The 17964-nt window shown below is 44.0% G+C and overlaps 1 protein-coding gene across 13 annotated transcripts in view; it reads right to left on the bottom strand.

Annotated features, from left to right (window-relative positions):
• CADPS (calcium dependent secretion activator) overlaps nucleotides 1-17964 on the bottom strand; it is a 1450780-nt gene that overhangs the window by 413299 nt on the left and 1019517 nt on the right. For all 13 annotated transcript variants that reach the window (XM_069206526.1, XM_069206531.1, XM_069206527.1 and 10 more), the window contains one exon: nucleotides 4081-4222. In XM_069206526.1, coding sequence (XP_069062627.1) covers nucleotides 4081-4222 — 142 coding nt within the window. The remainder of the gene's footprint in view (nucleotides 1-4080; nucleotides 4223-17964) is intronic.

The raw sequence follows: 17964 nt of genomic DNA, 5'->3' as shown, positions 1-17964 counted from the left end.
CACAAATTGAGACCTACCTCATGAATATTTATGAGGTCGGTCATTTGCGACCCCATTGGGAATCGCAAACAGTGTCAATGACACTGTTGTACATCAGGTTTTGTGACTTAAAGATTGCAAGTCGCAAAACCTTATATTCGTACATGTGGCCCTTAGTCCTTTTTTGCTCATCTTCTGAGGAAGCAACACTGATCATGAAGCAGGTCCACAGTTCCACTCCAAACTTTGCAGTGGTCATGACCAGATACTTCTTAGAGGATGCAATCTTCCCAGGATCCAAGAATCACACCTACCAGGAAGGTACCGCCAGGCTCAATTCATTGAAGCTCAAACAGCAAGCTGCTGGGACAACAAAAGACCAACACCCTTCAGTTTGAGAGTCAAATCAGGAAGAAATATTTGGTGCCCTTCACAGCAAGTCCAAATACTGCACAAAATGAAGCAGAAAAAGGACAAATATCCTGTGTTTTATCTGCAAAATGTTTTCTCTGAAAGTAGACCCTAGCCTGCACCCTACTGGGGGAAAAGCCAGAGTGGCAGAATGGACTTTCTGTTCGTGCTAATGTGGTTGTAAATGGTATGTTTTAAATGAGCTGTTGCATGAAAACTACAAGCACTAAGAGACAACAGAAATCAATACAGTATAAACTAGCTTCATGGGCAGATCGCTATTATTTTGAGTAGTACATACACAACTAAACATCCTAAAGCTGAAGAAAAACTCTCAAGCAAGAGATCTGCTTCACAACTCATAAGGCAGTGAACATACACACACAAACATTCCTGTTCAAATGTAATCTGAAAGAATAAATGTATCCATTATTAAATCTACCCTGTTCTGCCTGTGATATTGTTCCATGAGAAGCTGATTTGTCATTCTGTTAATTAGTATGCTTCACATTTATGCTAGGGTCCATACTATGGAACATGGGAATGCACCAAATGTCTTTACCCCCAGGGACTTTGGTACTAAAGAATAGGGTGCTGATGCTTGAGCAGCCCCTTCTGTAAAATATATCATGCTTGAGCATAAATAACACCAAAATGATATTAAGGGAATGTTCCATTTTATGCTTGTTGGTATCACACCATGCAAATGAAGGAATACTTGCCTCTTTATCCCTGCCATAATATAGATACAGGCAGACAGGTAAAAGATTTGTCATGGGGTGCACTCACTTGCACAACAAATGAGGTTTGTGCAGGGTGCTCTGCAATAGTGCCCCATGAAAGGAGGGGAAAGTGGTCCCATGCACTTCCCAGACATCCCCCTTCATCTGGTGCAGTCACTCACTGCCACAAGGGAATCTTCAAACAGCAGGTCTGCTGTTCACTGGTGCACTACCTAAATGGCATTTCATGGCTACTTTGGGGGCAGCACTTTACCTGTAGTATGGCACAGTGACCCAGTCTGTGCATGATGTACCCAGTTAAAGGTGCACTCCTGTGCCGACCAGGGCAGTGCGCCCTAAACATATCACAGGCAAATGAGCTCTTTTACCCATATGTGTTGCAAAGTGTACTGAATAAGGGTTGCTAGGATTGTGATCAGCAGGGGTCATGTTACACAAAGTGCCCCAGGGTGCAACTGGGGCACAACATCATGTTTGCTAGCTTTGTGTGCCTCCAGGGCACTTTGGTATTACAGAAGGGTCCACAGATGCTTGTGCGGCCCCTTGCGTGATACTGATTGCGCTGATTTACATGTAGCGCCAGCACTATCTCAAGAGAGAATTCCGTATTTGTATGGAAGTGTGGCCTCGAGTAAAGGAGGGAATCCCTTTGCCTCTGCATCAGTGCCATATTATGGATGTGGGTCCAGAAGCAAAAAAGCCGTCAAGAAGCACACTGATACTGCACTACAAAAACGTGGTGCACAGGCAGTGTGCCCCCTGAAGGCAGCCCTCTAGAGGGAACATTGGACTTCCCAGACATCTCCTTGCAAGTGGGTGCAATAACTCACTTCACCCACCTGGAGGGGGATCTCTGTCCCCTCTCTAAAGTGCAGACGGATGCCACCTTCACAGTGAAAGATGGAGTAGCTGATTAAAGCAGCCGCTCCATAGTTCACTGAAACTGCTGCCCCCAGGTCAGCCCAGAGTTTGCAGCTGCACTGAGGGCAGGGCATTCATTGTGTTCAGGAGCACTGTTTACGGTTGCGCCTGGAGCACCTGTTTAAAGGTGCGCTGTGGAGCAAACATGACCAGTGTACCCGATACATAACATAGGCCCAGATCTAAGAAAATTCAAATACAGACAAGTGTTTGCAAAGCAGCATGTAGAAATAAAATATAATAGCAATAAATATGGTACCTGGAAGGGAGGTACAAAATAAATATTGTAAGTGACTGGAATACTTCATCGCAATTCGCGGTCAAAATTTGTAGTTTCAAAAGTTTGTTACTTTTTCCCACCTACGAACACATATCTTTTTCTTTCCAATACAGGAACATTCATAGGTCTGACATGTTTTGGCAAGCAAGGACAGATTCAGATTGCTGAACATTCACTTGCCATAATTCTGGATTTTAGCCTAGATGAGTGGGTCATAACATAGAGGAGTCCCCCTTACTGCAGTACTACTTACTTCTGATCCTCTGTGTTAAACTAATTATGACATAAAATAATAATAAAGGGCCAGATGTATCAAAAAAACAAATTGCATTTCTTAAATAGCGAATTTTAAGAAATCGCTATTTAAGAAATGCAAAATGGTATGCATGATTTTTGCGATTCGGTAATAGCGATTCCTTAAAATTGCACTGCGAATGCCTTTCATACATTCTGAAAGGCATTTTTGCATTCGCAAACGGCCGAATTTTGCAATTCGCACCGTTTGCGAATGCAAAATCGCTTGATACATCTGGCCCAAAAAGTATGGAGAACCGAGACAGAATGCAACCATAGTTCTTGCAGAAAATTATGTCGTTATACTGGAAGACCAGAAGAGACAGGTTGGACTTCATGGTGGTGGTAAATTTCTGACACTGACAGCCTCCTTTCTTATCACTAGCGGACAGAGGACTCTGCAGGCAGAACCCATTTTGCATAGAGGTCCTAAAAAGCAAATCGGATCTAAGGTCCTGATAACACTATTGCCATATACCAAATCGGTATTGTACAGCCAGTGCTGCAAATGCAGGGAACGTTTGTCTTAAATTGGACACTGTCTACCATAGGTCTCTTAAAAGCCCGCTGAGCTGTGGGGGTGTACCTGGTGACACTATTCTCCCGGGGAGGATGCCCCAGTACCTCCCAGCACTCCTGTGCTGTGACAGGCCATAACAAGAGCCATGAGGAAATAAACAATAAACACCGGTTACTTAGGGCCAAAGTGTACCAAGAGGTGAATGTCTGCTTTACAAGTACATGTTTTACGTTATGTTACGTTATGTTATGTTACGTTATGTTATGTTATATTACGTTATGTAATGTTATATGTTGTGTTATGTTATGTTGTGTTGTGTTATGTACTGGTTCACTCTCAGTTTTTTACCAATCACCACTATGAAAAGTGAATCATTTGAGTACCCAGTCAACACAGTGCATAAAACACTACTCACCAAGGCAGACTGTCTTATGCAGTTAGGACCGTAAAATCAATAATCGTTATTCACACTTATCTGGAATGTAAGCAGGCAGCTTCACAATTACTTAGGTATATACAAAAACTGCAATAAGCTGAAGTTCTCTACGGAATACTTTAGTGCCTTTTGTGGCAATCGATTAGTATCACAAATGTCAGTTACCAAATAGCACAAACTCTAACAAATCTTGTAATATATCGAAATACTGGGGTCAGTGAAAAACTGTTTGACGGATGTGTTTTACTGCTTAGTGCATTATGACAAAAGGGTCTGTAAAGCATTTTGAAGCTGTTAGGTTCCATGTTCATATTATGAGCCGCAAGTTTTGTTTCGTTGATTATCATTTTATATTGTCAATTAATCATCAATTTACAAATGCAACTGTTACACAAAATCCATTTAATTCACTTAAAATCTAGCACTATTCCTTCAACTCATGAGTCTCCATCCACCTGCAACCAAACTCCGTGTGTATCAAAGGAGGTTTTCTTACTTTACTGGCTCCCAAGACTCCCGCTCAAAGCCCCTGTGAATTGATTGTGCAATTGAGGACTCCATGAGGTCGACATATCTAACAACAAGTGGCGCAAACAGGTCTTGAAGATGTTTGTGAAATTTTCCATTGCACAAATTATCTAAAACAAATAATTATAAAGACAAGTAAATATTATTAGGCATACATACTACACATTTCAACCTTTACAATAAAAATGACTTAAGAACAAAAACATGTATTGGAAACAACCAAAGTATTTTAGTCAAAGGGAGAGCACGTTAATAGAAAGCAAGGGTGAGAATGGCAATGAGCGACAGAAAATGAAATCAAGATAGGGTCTGACGGAATGAAATGGAGGCTAAAATGGGTGGAAGATAATGGTATCGAGTAAAAATATTACGAATATTTTTGTAAAAGATTTTTTCCATTTTCAAGGTCACTGAGAAAAATGATGCATGTTTCGAACCATGGATGTAGAAAGGCCATATAAATAGACAGAATGTCACCACATATTGATCACAACATTGTATAGCATACATATGTCTATTTTATTCATCATCAAGCGAATACATCTAAAGATGAACTTGAGGAAAACACATGAATTACGAATTTTCAACCGAGAATTCAAGTATGTTTCTACATTACTCATCTTATTTGTATAGGAAAGTGTGTTGTGGAATACCAGTTGGATCTGGATAACATTTTAATTATGCAGGCATAACGTGTAATTTGGGGATGTTCGCATTATGCTTGTTAAGTGCAATTCCTTAAATGATGCTAATGTCAAGCAGCGTAATTACACACCATTAAGCGTAAAAATGTATCGCAAATGCACACAAAAAAACACAATTGGCTTTACTTAGCAGTGTTTTTGCTCTATCGTTGCATCAAAAATTGACGCAAGAGCGCATTTCAAGCTACAATATAGCACTAAATAACGCTTTAGATTTTCGTGTATTTATGGATAACAGTGTAGTAATGCGAAAGCAAATTTCACACACCACTAATACCAATGCTAACAGAAAAAATACAGGTTTCATCTGGAACAACGATTTAAAATTCCTCATGAACAGATGCAGACATATTTGGTGAGTAGTGCATCAAAAGACAACTAACCTAGGCCAGAAAGGAACTACACCCTCTCTTATGGACTGAATGTTTGCTATGGTGCTTTGGTTCGCTATGGAGTTTTCAATAAAGCGGCGTGCTACTTGGATTACAGCGACTGAGACCCTCATTACGAGTGTGGCGGTCTCAAGACTGCCACACTCACAATGGAGAGACCGGCACACTCATGATGGCATTCGGACCACCGCAGACAGGGTGGCCCGACTGCCCGATTATGACCGTGGCACCGCCGGATTGCTGCCTGTTGACAGCCTTGCGGTCTCGGCGGTCGCAACACACCAGGGCAGTGCTGCAAGTAGCACTGCCCTGGGGATTATGAGTCCCCTTTCCGGAAGCCTTTGCATGGCGGTCTCACAGCCATGCAAAGGCTGGGGCAAGGAGGGTGTTGGGGGCCTATGTGGGCCCCTGTACTGCCCATGCACTTGGCATGGGCAGTACAGGGGCTCACATGGACAGCCCCGTTGCCCATTGCAGTGAAATGCGTGATGGGTGCTATCACACCCGACGCACCACAACATTGCCGCCGGCTCAATTACGAGCCAGCATCAATGTTGTGGTGAGTTTTCCGCTGGGCCAGCGGGCGGAAACGCTGTTTTCACCCTCTAGCTCAGCAGAAAACTCCTAATAGGGCGGGCAAAAGACCTCAATTACTGGCGGCCTTTTGCCTGATGTGTCTTTGGCCCTCCTGTGAAAGGACCGCCAAAATAGTAATGAGGCCCTGACTGTTTCAGATATTAGAGGTTTTACTCTAAATTGTCCCTTATGTCAACATTATAGCCTTAAACTTCACTCTTTACATCACAGACAGCAAATGCGTTGAACTTAGTTTTAGTGATCTACTTTCTCACCCTCAGAGTTGTGGGTAATCTGAAATTTTGTGATATCGCAATCGCGGTACAGGCAAATAAAAGAATTACAGTAATACATCTTTGGCATATGAAGAGGTCGCTGACTTCCATGCTTTAGCCATCAAGATACAGGAGCTCCCCAAAGGTACCCTGAGGAGGTACTTGGAGGAGGTCTCAATAAAAATGATTTAGGCACGCTTGGATATTCTTGAGCAAACAATACTCATGGATTTTATTTTTTGGCCTTCACTTTAATTTCTACACCTGTAGTCAAATTGCTTTATACTTACCTTTTATTTTGGAAATGTGGAAAGGATTTATCAGTGCCTACCAACATGAAGTTTGAAGGGGTAAGGTTTAGCCATTTCTCTTTCATCCTGTCTTGTACTTTTAAGAATTATTTGAGTGTTCTCTGCTTAAGTGTGCAAATCCACCTTCAACAAACAAAGGAGAGCTTGATGTCTTCTTAACTGAGAATACATGAATATACTACATTTGCTGACGTACATTCATAGCATTCATACGTACATTCAACACTTGGGAGGGACACACTTCTAACATTAGAGGTTTAGGACCCCACCAAGTACACCCTCTTGATAACTATCTTACTTGCCAAATATTGCTGACCCCTGAGAAGTATCACCAAAGATCCAGGGTTAGAAGCTCCCCTACAAATCCTGGGTAGATTTCATTGATTACTCCATGAAGGTACTGAATGGCTGGATGAGGGGCAGAAAAATGAATGATTATGCTGGGTTGTACTGTTTAATCATGAGAGAGACATGCTCAGTGTCTGTTTTACAGAGTTGCACCAGCACCTTTTTGACAGTAAGCTGCCTGACCCCAGGAAGCTTGCTGAGGAGGAAGACCTCTGGGCCAGCACCAGAGTGTCCAAAAAGGTACCTGGGAAGAAGGCACCCACAAAGGTGGTCAGGGTTCCTAACAGAAGAAAGAAGGGAGAAAAAATGTAAACATACAAAATTCTCTAAAGGCCTCAAAAATAATTCCCAAGGGAGTAGTGGTAAGCAGTTCCAATCTGAGTCTAGGAAGAAAGGAGGTTTGTACCTCAATGTACAGAGTGCCTTAAAAATTGTCACTCTAAGAAATACTCCAAATGTCTGCGAAATGGTGCCAAAAGCTCACATGCCTGCAAATACTTCCAAGTATAGGCAGTGTGTCACCATTAATAGGCAACTGGTGGATTCTCTGTGTAACACAGGAGCCAGCATGACAACTGTGAACTGTCAGCCGCTGTCAGCATAGCAGGTCCTAACAAAGACACTCCACCAAGACATCGTCACTAACAACCTTGGTTCCCTTCTAGTGAGGGGGGGGGGTCTCAGGGATTCTGAAAGTTGCTGTGAGCCCTGCCATGCCTGTAGATTGTTTATTAGGCAATAACCTGGACCACACTACCTGGAGTGAGGTTGAGCCCATTGGAGATGAGGGGACTGCCTGAGTGTGTCTGTATGACCACACAGTCCATGGCTGCTCAGGAAGAGGGACAAGGGCATCTGGAGCCTTGAACGGTGACCCAAGCAGCTGTCATGGAGAGGGGCAAGTACTGTGAGAAACCAGTCCCCTAAGTTCCTGCGATGGAGGCTGACAGATTTACTGAGGAGGAGGTCCATGAGCCAACAGGGGAAGACACTATCACCCTGGACGACATACCTGAGCTTGCTGGCTGGCAAGTTGAGGGTGGGTCCATCAGGGAGGATTTCTGCAAAGCGCAGAGATAGTGTCCCACTCTTGAGGGCTTGAGGTGACTGGTTTCAGCCCATGCAGCAGGTAGAGCCTCTGGGGATCACCTAATCTATTGGGAGAATGATCAACAGGGAACCTAAGGTTCCAGGTACTGCGAAGCCCATGTGCTGGGGTTCCCCCAGTGTTACCTAGCCTTCCTACTGGGTTTCGCTCATGACATACCCCTAGTAGTACATTTAGGGCAAGACAAGACCTTCGCCAGGGTTCTCATCCACTTCTATTGGCCCAGAATGAAGAGAATCTCCGATACATTCAGCGATACATTCAGCAGGACCTGTCCCACGTGTAAGGCCAGTGGGAAGTCAGGGAAGAAGCAGAAAGCTCCCCTGATCCCACTTCCCATCGCTGGCACCCCCTTTGAAAGGGTGGGCAACAATGCTGTTGGACCCTTGGACCCCAAGACAGCCCTAGGCAACAGGTTTATCCTGGCCTTAGTGGACCATGTCACACTCTACCTAGAGGCAATTCCCCTGCAGACAGTGACTGCATCTGTGGTGACTAGAACTCTGATGGGGATCTTTACCCGTGTGGGGTTCACAAGGAGATAGTCTGACCGAGGCACTAACTTCTTGTCTGTGTACATGAAGCCCATGTGGGATGAGTGTTTCGTAACTTACAAGCTCATCACACCCTATTGCCCCAAACCAATGGTCTAGTTGAAAGATTCAGCAAGACCTCGAAGGACATGATTGTGGGCCTACCAGGGGCCACGAGGCATAAGTGGGACAGCCTCTCCCCATGCCTTACTTTTGCCTACATGGAGGTGCCACATAAAGGAGCAGTATTTAGCTTCTTCAATTTCCTACATGGCTACTCTTAGACCTGGCATCCTTGGTGTGGTCTCCCCTGTCTTTTTTGCCTCTTCTTTTTTTGCTGTTTTTGGTACTCTGGGCACTTTAGCACTGCTGACCAGTGCTAAAATGCAAATGCTCCCTATGTAAATTGTATGTGCAATTGCCTTTTACATGATTGGCATATATGATTTACTAGTAAGTCCCTAGTAAAGTGCACTAGAGGTGCCCAAGGCCTGTAAATAAAATGCTACTAGTGGGCCTGCAGCACTTGTTCTGACACCCACACGAGTAGCCCTGTAAACCTGGCTCAAACCTGCCACTGCAGTGTCTGTGCGTGCAGTTTTAACCTGCCAATTCAACCTGGCAAGTGTACCCACTTGCCAGGTCCAAACCTTCCCTTTTTATACATGAAGGAACCCCTAAGGTAATCCCTAGGTAGCCCCCATGGGCAGGGTGCAGTGTATGTTAAAGGTGGCACATGTACTGGTGTGTTTTATATGCCCTAACAGTGAAATACTGCCAAATTCGGTGTTCACTGTTGCAAGGCCTAACTCTCCCATAGGTTAACATAAGGCCTGCCTTTAAATATCTTTTAGGTGCAGTTTCCGTTTGGGAGCAGATAGAGATTGGAGTTTTGGGTTTTCTGAACTCACAGTTTAAAAATCTTTTGGTAAAGTTGGTTTTTAAATTGCCAGTTTGAAAATGCCACTTTTAGAAAGTGGTTTTTGTCTTGCTTAAACTATTCTGTGGCTCTGCCTGCTTGTGTATTCCCTGTCCGGGTCAGTCTGAGAGTTGGGCTGTTTGTGAATCACCTCTTGACAGTGACACAAAGGGAGCTGGGGTACAGCCTGCATATCCTGGTGGGCCATCTGGGCTGAAGTGGAGGGAGGAATGGTCACTTACACCTGAATTGGCTGTGCCTGCCCTCACACAATACAGTCTCCAACCCCCTGGTGTGATTCTTGAGCCAGGCCTGGGCAAGGCAGGATCTTGTGAACAACAGAGACTTTCCTTTGAAGTTTGCCTAGTTTGAAGGCAGAAAGGGACCCAAAACCTCTGATTTTCAAATTACTTCTGGAACCAAGAGGGACAACTGCCAAGAAGAAGAGCTGACAAGCTAGAGGAGGAGAACTGCCCCTTTGCCTGTGACTGTGCTTTGCTTGGTTGGCCTGCAGTTGCTGCTTCTGACTGAAAAATGACAAAGACTGGACTTTGTGATATATTTGTGCTTGTGAAGAATCTCCAAGGGCTTGGACTGAACTTACCTCCTGTTTTGAAGTTTCAGGGCCATCAATGACTTTCTCTGCAAAGCACCTGGACTCTGCTGAGACTCCTGTCCTGCCAAGTGGTGCACTATCCAGTCCCTGTGCCCTTGAAAGACGAAGCTGGCGTAAAAAGCACAGAAATCCATGGACAGGAAGCCATGCATAGAAAATTTCAATTCACCGCCTGCAAAGTGGCTGTAGAAACAATGTGCTACCCTCCTCATGGCTGAAATCGATGTACCACCTGCATCGCGGCTGGAAAATCGACGCATCACCTGCATTGTGGCTGGAGAAACTACGCAACACCCACTTGCGGCTGCTAAAAACGATGCAAACCCCATGCAGTGCGGTTTCCCGTCTCTGTGCGACTGTATTTTTCACTCATCATAGCTAGGCGTCAGAAATCATCGTGAACCTGCGTGGACCCGAGGTGCCTGTCCAGAAAATGACACACAGGCTCACTTGCGAGTGAGAAAACGATGCATCGCTGATTTTTTCGACGCACACTTGCCTGGGCAGCTTTATTTTTGACAAAAAGACAGGTACTTAGTGTAACAACTAGATTTCCATTGTTTCCTCTGAGAATTGTCAAGAAGGGGTGGTAGAAAGATCCCTGGAAACCCCTCCAGGATGGGGTCAGCTACATGATGGCCTTCAGGAACCAGATACACTGCTTCTGGAGGAGATCAAGAGATATAACGAGACCAGCCAGGAGGCTATGAAACATTGGTATGACCAGAAGACGACTCTGGTAGAGTTTCAGCCTCGAGAGAAATTATGGGTCATGAGGCCAGCAGAGCCTAAAGCTCTCCAGAACTGCTGGACTGGTCCATGCTAAGTCGAGGAGTGTAGGGGGAAGACGACTTACTTAGTGGACCTCCAGACCCCTTAAAACCCCATAAGTGTGCTCCATGTCAACAGGCCATAGCTCCACTTCGAGAAGTTGAAAGTGAGCATGCTCCTTGTGACAGATGAGGGTTTGGTGAAGGAGAGTGAATCCCTCCTTGACTGCCTCTGTGCACAAGAACACAATGGGTCAGTGGAGGGTGTCAACCTCTCTGCCACACTGACCCCAGAACATCAAGGTGACTGTTACCAGTTGCTGGGACAGTTTGCCTCCCTGTTTTACCTCACCCCTGGACTCACACACCTGTGAGATTACCAGTTCTGGGTGATGATCTTTGGATTGCAGAATGCCCCTGCTACCATCCAACAGTTGGTTAACAGTATCCTTGCGGACAAGGAGGCTTTCTGTGCTCCCTACTTAGACAATATTGACACCTGCAGTTCCAGCTTGAAGAAACACCTGCATCACCTCCCCTAGTTGCTGCAGGCCCTGAAACAGTCAGGCCTGATGATCAAGGCCAGCAAGCGCCAGATTTGGCAGGATTCCATGGTGTATTTGGGACACCTGGCAGGTGGAGGCAAAGTACAGCCCCTCCAGGCCAAGGTTGAAAGGGTCATGGTCTGACAACCACCTAAAACCCACACAGATGTGAGAGACTTCCTAGGCCTTACTGGCCACTACCGAAGATTTGTTAAGGGATAGGGCACCACTGTTGACCCCTTAACTGAGCAGACTTTCAAAAAGCAACCCAGATTGGTGACCTGGACAGAGGCTTGTCAGAAAGCCTTTGATTCTCTCAAACATGCCAGGCACAAAGCACCTGTGCTCAGGGCCCCTAAGTTCTCCAAGGAATTTATTGTTCAGATGGACACTTCAGAGCATGGCATATGGGCAGTCCTAGCACAGGACAGGTGAATGAGGAGGCCCTAGACTGACCAGTAGACTTCATTAACAGGAAGTTACAGCCACAGGAACAGAGGAGAATTTCCATTGAAAGAAAAGCATTTGCTGTGGTCTGGGCACTGAAGAAACTAAGGCCATACCTGTTTGGGACTCACTTCCGGGTTCAGACAGACCACAGGCCCCACAGTGGCTCATGCAGATGAGGGGTGATAATCCTATACTCTTGAGGTGGTCCATCTACCTACAGGGAATGGACTTTTCAGTTGAGCATCGCCCAGGGTCAGACCACACAAAGGCTGATGCTCTCTCCAGATTCTTCGGCCTTAGTGAAGTGAGCTCCCAAAGGGTTGGGTAGCTCTTCCCACTTTCAGCAGGGGGGGACATGTTAGACCTGACAGACTTAGGTTGGTCTTCCCCCAACTTTATGCCTCCTTTTTTCTGATCTCATTTTTGCTGGTTTTAGGACTCTGCATACTTTACCACTACTGATCAGTACTAAAGTTCTTGTGCTCTCTCCCCTAAACACAGTAATATTGGCTTCTCCCAAACTGGCATATTTAATTTGCCTATAGTTCCTAGTCCAGTGCACTACTGGTGCCCAGGGACTGTAAATTAAATGCTACTAGTGGGCCTGCAGCAATGACTGTGCAACACACATAAGTATCCCCTTCACCATGTCTCTGGCCTGCCATTTCAAAGCCTGAGTGTGCAGTATACTGCCACCTTGACTTGCCATTAAAACCCACCAGCCAAGCCTTAAACTCCACTTTTTATATGACATAAGCCACCCCCCAAGTAGGCCCTAGGAAGCCCATTGGGCTGGGAGCCATATAAGTAGAAAGAAGGACAAGCACTTTTAAGTTTTACATGTCCTGGTAATGAAAATTCTCAAAATTGTCTTTCATTTCAGTGAGACGTGGGCTCTCACAGGTCAGCATTGGCAGTTCCTTAATATACTTTTAAGCTGTAATTTCTAATCAGAAAGGAGTAGCTACATCATATTTCATATCTTAGAAATAGCAATGTCGGGCCTGCAAACCTGGATATGACCCAGTAAAAAAACTTCTGAGTTGATCATTTGCCTTTGCAGTGACCAATGCTTGTTTACTGAGACTAATGCATGTTTGTAGAGACCAATGCTTTTTGGAACGAATGCTTGTTAGAGACCAATGCTTGTTTGGGAACATGTGTTGCACAAGCCTGCAGCATCCCAAAGTTTCAGACTGGGTGTGGCTCCCTAAGTCTCAGACTGGGTGTGGCTAGATGCAGCAGTTATTTAAACCACACTCAGGCTGAGTAAATTGCTTGCTGTAAAGGCTACTAGCTGCAGAGAAGTAATCTCTGCTTCTCCGCTTTCGATCTTCACGTTCTGTTCAGAATCTTGAAGGCCGTTTCTGGAAAAAGACAAGACCGAAGGACTTAAGCCATAAAGAGGTGGGAGAGCATTCAAAAGCGGGACAGAGATCCCAACAGGTACACCTAGCTTGCACATCATAGTTTAACAGTAGAGTATACATAGGTTATGAGATATTAGTTATTTGACTGCTGTGTAATTTATCATAGGTAAGACCGGCTCTTCAAGAACCATCACTACGTGTCCAGATCCAGCCCTGTGACTCCAGTGTCTCTCTCTCCTTCCCTAATCCATTCCCTTTCCCCCAGGACATTGCGATGCCGATCATGTGTATTTAAGTGGGAGGCATGCAACATTTAGGTGTAATTAGGAACATGCAGCTAGGTCAACAATGTGTCTCCTCTCTGTGGGACGAACAGGTTATTGATTACCAGGTAATGATAAATCTCATTTACTGGTAAAGTCGGACTTAACACAACTACTTTACAAATGCCACTTTTCGTAAGTATGTTCCGTACGGTGGCAAGTGATCAAAAAGGTAAAAGTACCTGAACATGGTGAGGATATCAACGCAATTCTGAATAAAAAAGAGGAATTTAAGTGTATCATCAGAACTGATAGTTTTCATAGCTGACTGAGCCAAGTAGAGGATTGGATGTCATTAATTTAAACGTTTAGAAACATTTACTTACCTTTAGTAGGAGATACTCTTTATACTCCTGGTACAAACATCTAGGCTGACATACAGTGAAGCAGATTCTCTATTTTTTATTTGGTTCTACATTTCCAGTTTGGTTTATTTATCTAGCTCTTGCCTCCTTTCCTTGATTACTGGTTTCTTGTTGCTCCGACCCGAGCCATTTTCTTACATAAAATGACTTCCTCATTACAATCTTTGCCCACGTTTGTATATGTAGACCATAAACAGTGCTGTCTGTTGAATGTGCCTTGGAAGACTTAGAAGTTTTTGTTTAATTAAGTGCATTACACTACAAATTAGTTATACATCTGATGACCTTTTGCCATGTGGTTCAATTGGTTTATACACATAGAATTATTTCATACTAACAGTGGAGCTATGTACACTGTTATGCCAAGGACAGGATGTGTTGCTCTCAATAATTACAATTGTTTTCCCTATGATTCTAAATCTATTATCTCAAAATGTTTGTTTTTATGTTGATTACCACAGTGATGATCATTCATAAATAAGGTAGTGATGGAATAATTTGAGTTCCTGGTTATTGCTCCTTATGTGTGACATGATCACCATATATATCTCAGACTACTTTAAATGGTTCCAATTGGATCAAGTTAAGATTTCTGTCTTAATGTCGATTACAACAGTGTTGATGACTATTTGACGTTATGGATATTGTTAATTTGTGTGATATGATTACCATATGTAACTCAAATTCTTCTCTGCATTATTTTTTAGCACCTCTGCTGGTTACGGTCTATTTGCCACATATATTTCACATTTTGATGTTTGTTCTACCTTGCTATTATTGTGTTTGTGGCTCTTTTCCCCCCTTATCTGGTTGCTCTTTCCACTATGGCCACAACCTTTTTTGGCACTCTATCATGCACATGTGAGTACCTTTTCTCTTTTCATGAACACATGCATGGCTTTTTAATTGCTCTGCAGCATTCTGTAGGTTTGTTGCTGACAGGATTCACCGCACGACTGGCTTGGTAGGGTTGGGCCTGCCCTCAATGTTTTTGCTTCTTAATAATGCTCTGGGGGATCATGCTCATTCTTTCTTGCTATAGGTTGATTTTGGTTTCATACCCACTGTTTTGAAACTCCTAATACTGGCACTTGGTGTCATTAGTAGTCCAGGTTAACTCTTTCCGATCTCTTCTCTTGGGTAGAGATTAGGTATGGCTGCTCATTTTTCTGTTTCCTCATCCCAATCACAGATTTCACACATGTTTTTATTCATGACCACTCTTTTGTTTCATTCACAATCCCCACTTGGCATTAAATAGGGCTTCTTATTACTCTTGAATGTGCCCACTCATCATACCTGTGGGGTGCCTATCCTCCCTGCACATGTCACTTACCGATAGAGGATTTTTGAAATTATGGATGACATGTGGGTTAGATACATTAGTTGCTCACCCCTTTTTTTTTAAAGTTTACATTACCATGTGGCTTTGTGACAGTTGTCCATGGTTTGGCCTGGGCACAGTGATCTCAGCGTGGAGATCGCTGTGCATGTTTCACCATTTGGAGGCATTTCTTTATATGTTTTTCTGTGTTGATTAAAATTAGTTTTTTTAATTTAATTTATTTTATTCATTTCCTCCCTTTCCCTTCCTTCCTTTTTTCATTTTTCTTTTCTTTTCTACAGGTTTTCATTTTATTTGATTGTTGTACTTTCATCACATGCAAGCATTTATTTGTCCTGATGATGATCCTTTTATTTAGAAAGGATCAAAACATCGTCAACTTTAAAATACTCTGACATTGAATATTGATTGTGATTTGACAAAGAGTGCAGTAGTGTTTATAAGCCTATAACCTTGATTTTTTCATTGTGTCATGCAAACGTTTCCCATGTATGTGTTGAAATGTGTTTGGTTTACCCTGTAGGGGTGTTTCCCTGAATACTTACATCTGTTAAACATTGCAATAAACTGGGTTTAAATGTGGATTCAACACCGCCTGGGCATTATTTTTTTGTTCCCACTATATTGCCTACACTACTGTTAGTCAGGGACTATTGTTCCTTATAACACACATGTACGCATTTCTCTTCTTTTACTGTTCTGTGTGCTTTCCAGACTGTCTCCAATATACATCTGGACAGGGCGGGGTGACATTTGTGCATTTCATCTAGACAGCCACAAACACAGAACACTCAACTGCATCTACATTCGTTTGCATACTGATGGGTCTTCCTGGGCAGGAAGGATGGGAGGAGATCATACTTACACTTCAAAGGGTAGTTGCCTGACCACACACAAAGGACTGAATATTCCTACAGTTAGCCTCGCAGACAGGACTGGGCTGAAAGAAAACCGGTGCACTTCAAAGTCATTCTTTGAAGTCTCCCCCTCTTCAAAGGCACTTTTGGGTATTAGTACTGGCCCCCTGACCCCCTAAAATCAGACACTTTTGGATCTGGAACTGAATCTCTGTAGCAAGGACTGATGTTCTACTCAAAGGACTCAACTGGACTGCTTTTCAGCTTGTTCCCATGCTGTCAGCAGCTTTCTGACCCTGCTGGAAGGACTCTGCCTTCCATCCAAAAGTGAACTCCAAGGGCTTGCCGACTTGCCTCCAGTTCCCCTGCAGTCTCAGGGACATTACAGACTGCCTATAACTCTCCTGGTGCTGCTGTACTCTGCTTTCTGTGACTTTCACCCTTACATGAGCTGCCCTCTCCAAGTTCTGCAAAAACAGACGCATCACTTCAAGTGCAGGGGAAATTCTGCTGCATCGCTACTTCAACGACAACGCAGAGGCTGTTCAACCACAGCAGATTCACAGCATGCGCAGCCCAACGATGGTGCTCTCTGCGGCTTGATGACGACGCATCGCATTCACCTCAATGGAGTTTGCCACTGACGCAGTGACTTTACTGAGAAGAAAATAATAATTGAAGTTGTGACTTACCCTGACTAGGATTATGGTCCCAGCGAGGACAGGGTGTGTACCTCTGTCAACTAGAGACTCAGGGACATATTTACAAGTGCCTTGCTGCGCCAGTCTGCACCACTGGAAAAAGGCAGAAATGCACCATATCTACAAGATACAGCTCATTTCTGTCTTCTCCCACTGCGCTGGCGACGAAATTGACACCTTCCTGCACAAAAAAATTAATGGAGGCATTTTCCTTTTTCTGTGTGCGCAGAATGCAGCATACATAGAAAGAGGAAAAACAGGGAGAAATAAAGCTATTTTTCCTTGTTGTGTCACTCTTACGTCACAGCTTTTGATGCATTCCCAGCTCTACAAAACCTTGTAAATCTGGGAATGCACCAAAATCCATGGATGTTGCATGGGAACACACATGCAACATACATGGAAATGCCTCCCTGATGCAAAGTAATGTAACACAGTGACTTGTGCTGCATTGTCTTTCTCCATATCTACAAGGCCATAAAAGCGACGCAAAGTAACTTTCTGTGGCCTTGTAGATTTGGGTCAGCAGCCTGCGTTGCCAGTGCGTCATAAAAAGTGTCTCACTGGCAGCACAGACCCCTTGTAAATATGGGCCCCAGTTTCTAGCAATTCATCTGTAGGTGAATGCTCCAGTGTTGTATAAAATGGTTTGGTCAAAAGGGGGGCCTGTACAAAAAGATCAGACAGGCTTTCATCTACCTCTACTTATATTAGGCCACCCCACACACTATACTCCAACATATTAATATGTAAATGAAGGGCAAATCTTTGAGGTATATTTCACAATTATTGAGTTACCTTATTCTTCTTACAATACAAACAACCACTCAGCCAACATGTGTGTTTCTATTAAAAATTACTTCTCTCGGGAAGACCCAGGTAAGTCATTGTCTCTTTTGTTGTTGTTTTTTGTGCACAAACAAGGACTGAAACTGCAGCTTTCGCTGCCTATGGCCCTGCCTGAACTGAGGTCAGGGCCGCAGGCAGTGAAAGCAGCAGTTTCAAGCCTCTTTTGCACTGACTTGTCCCGTGTGTACAAGAGGCCTGAAATGGCAGATTTCACTGCCTACGGTCTTCCGGAATGCACCCATCTCAGAAGCACTAAGCAAGTTCGGACCTGGCTGACCAGGCCCGACCCTGCTTAGTGCTTCCGAGATGGGTGCATTCAGGAAGACTACGCAAGGCATGGAACACTGGCTTTGCGTAATTGCACAGAGTTTTTTTTCAACTCCACTGAATTCCAAAAAGCCGGATTTCGTTCACTCAGCCCAGGCCTACATTTAATGCTTTTTAATTGTAGCAAAAGTAATTGCTTTACTTTATTTATTTGATCTTCATATGGAC

Source organism: Pleurodeles waltl, chromosome 9, assembly GCF_031143425.1.
Source record: "Pleurodeles waltl isolate 20211129_DDA chromosome 9, aPleWal1.hap1.20221129, whole genome shotgun sequence".
Lineage (NCBI taxonomy): Eukaryota > Metazoa > Chordata > Amphibia > Caudata > Salamandridae > Pleurodeles > Pleurodeles waltl.
Note: the sequence above shows the minus strand (reverse complement) of the source record. Positions and strands in the feature narration are given on the sequence as shown.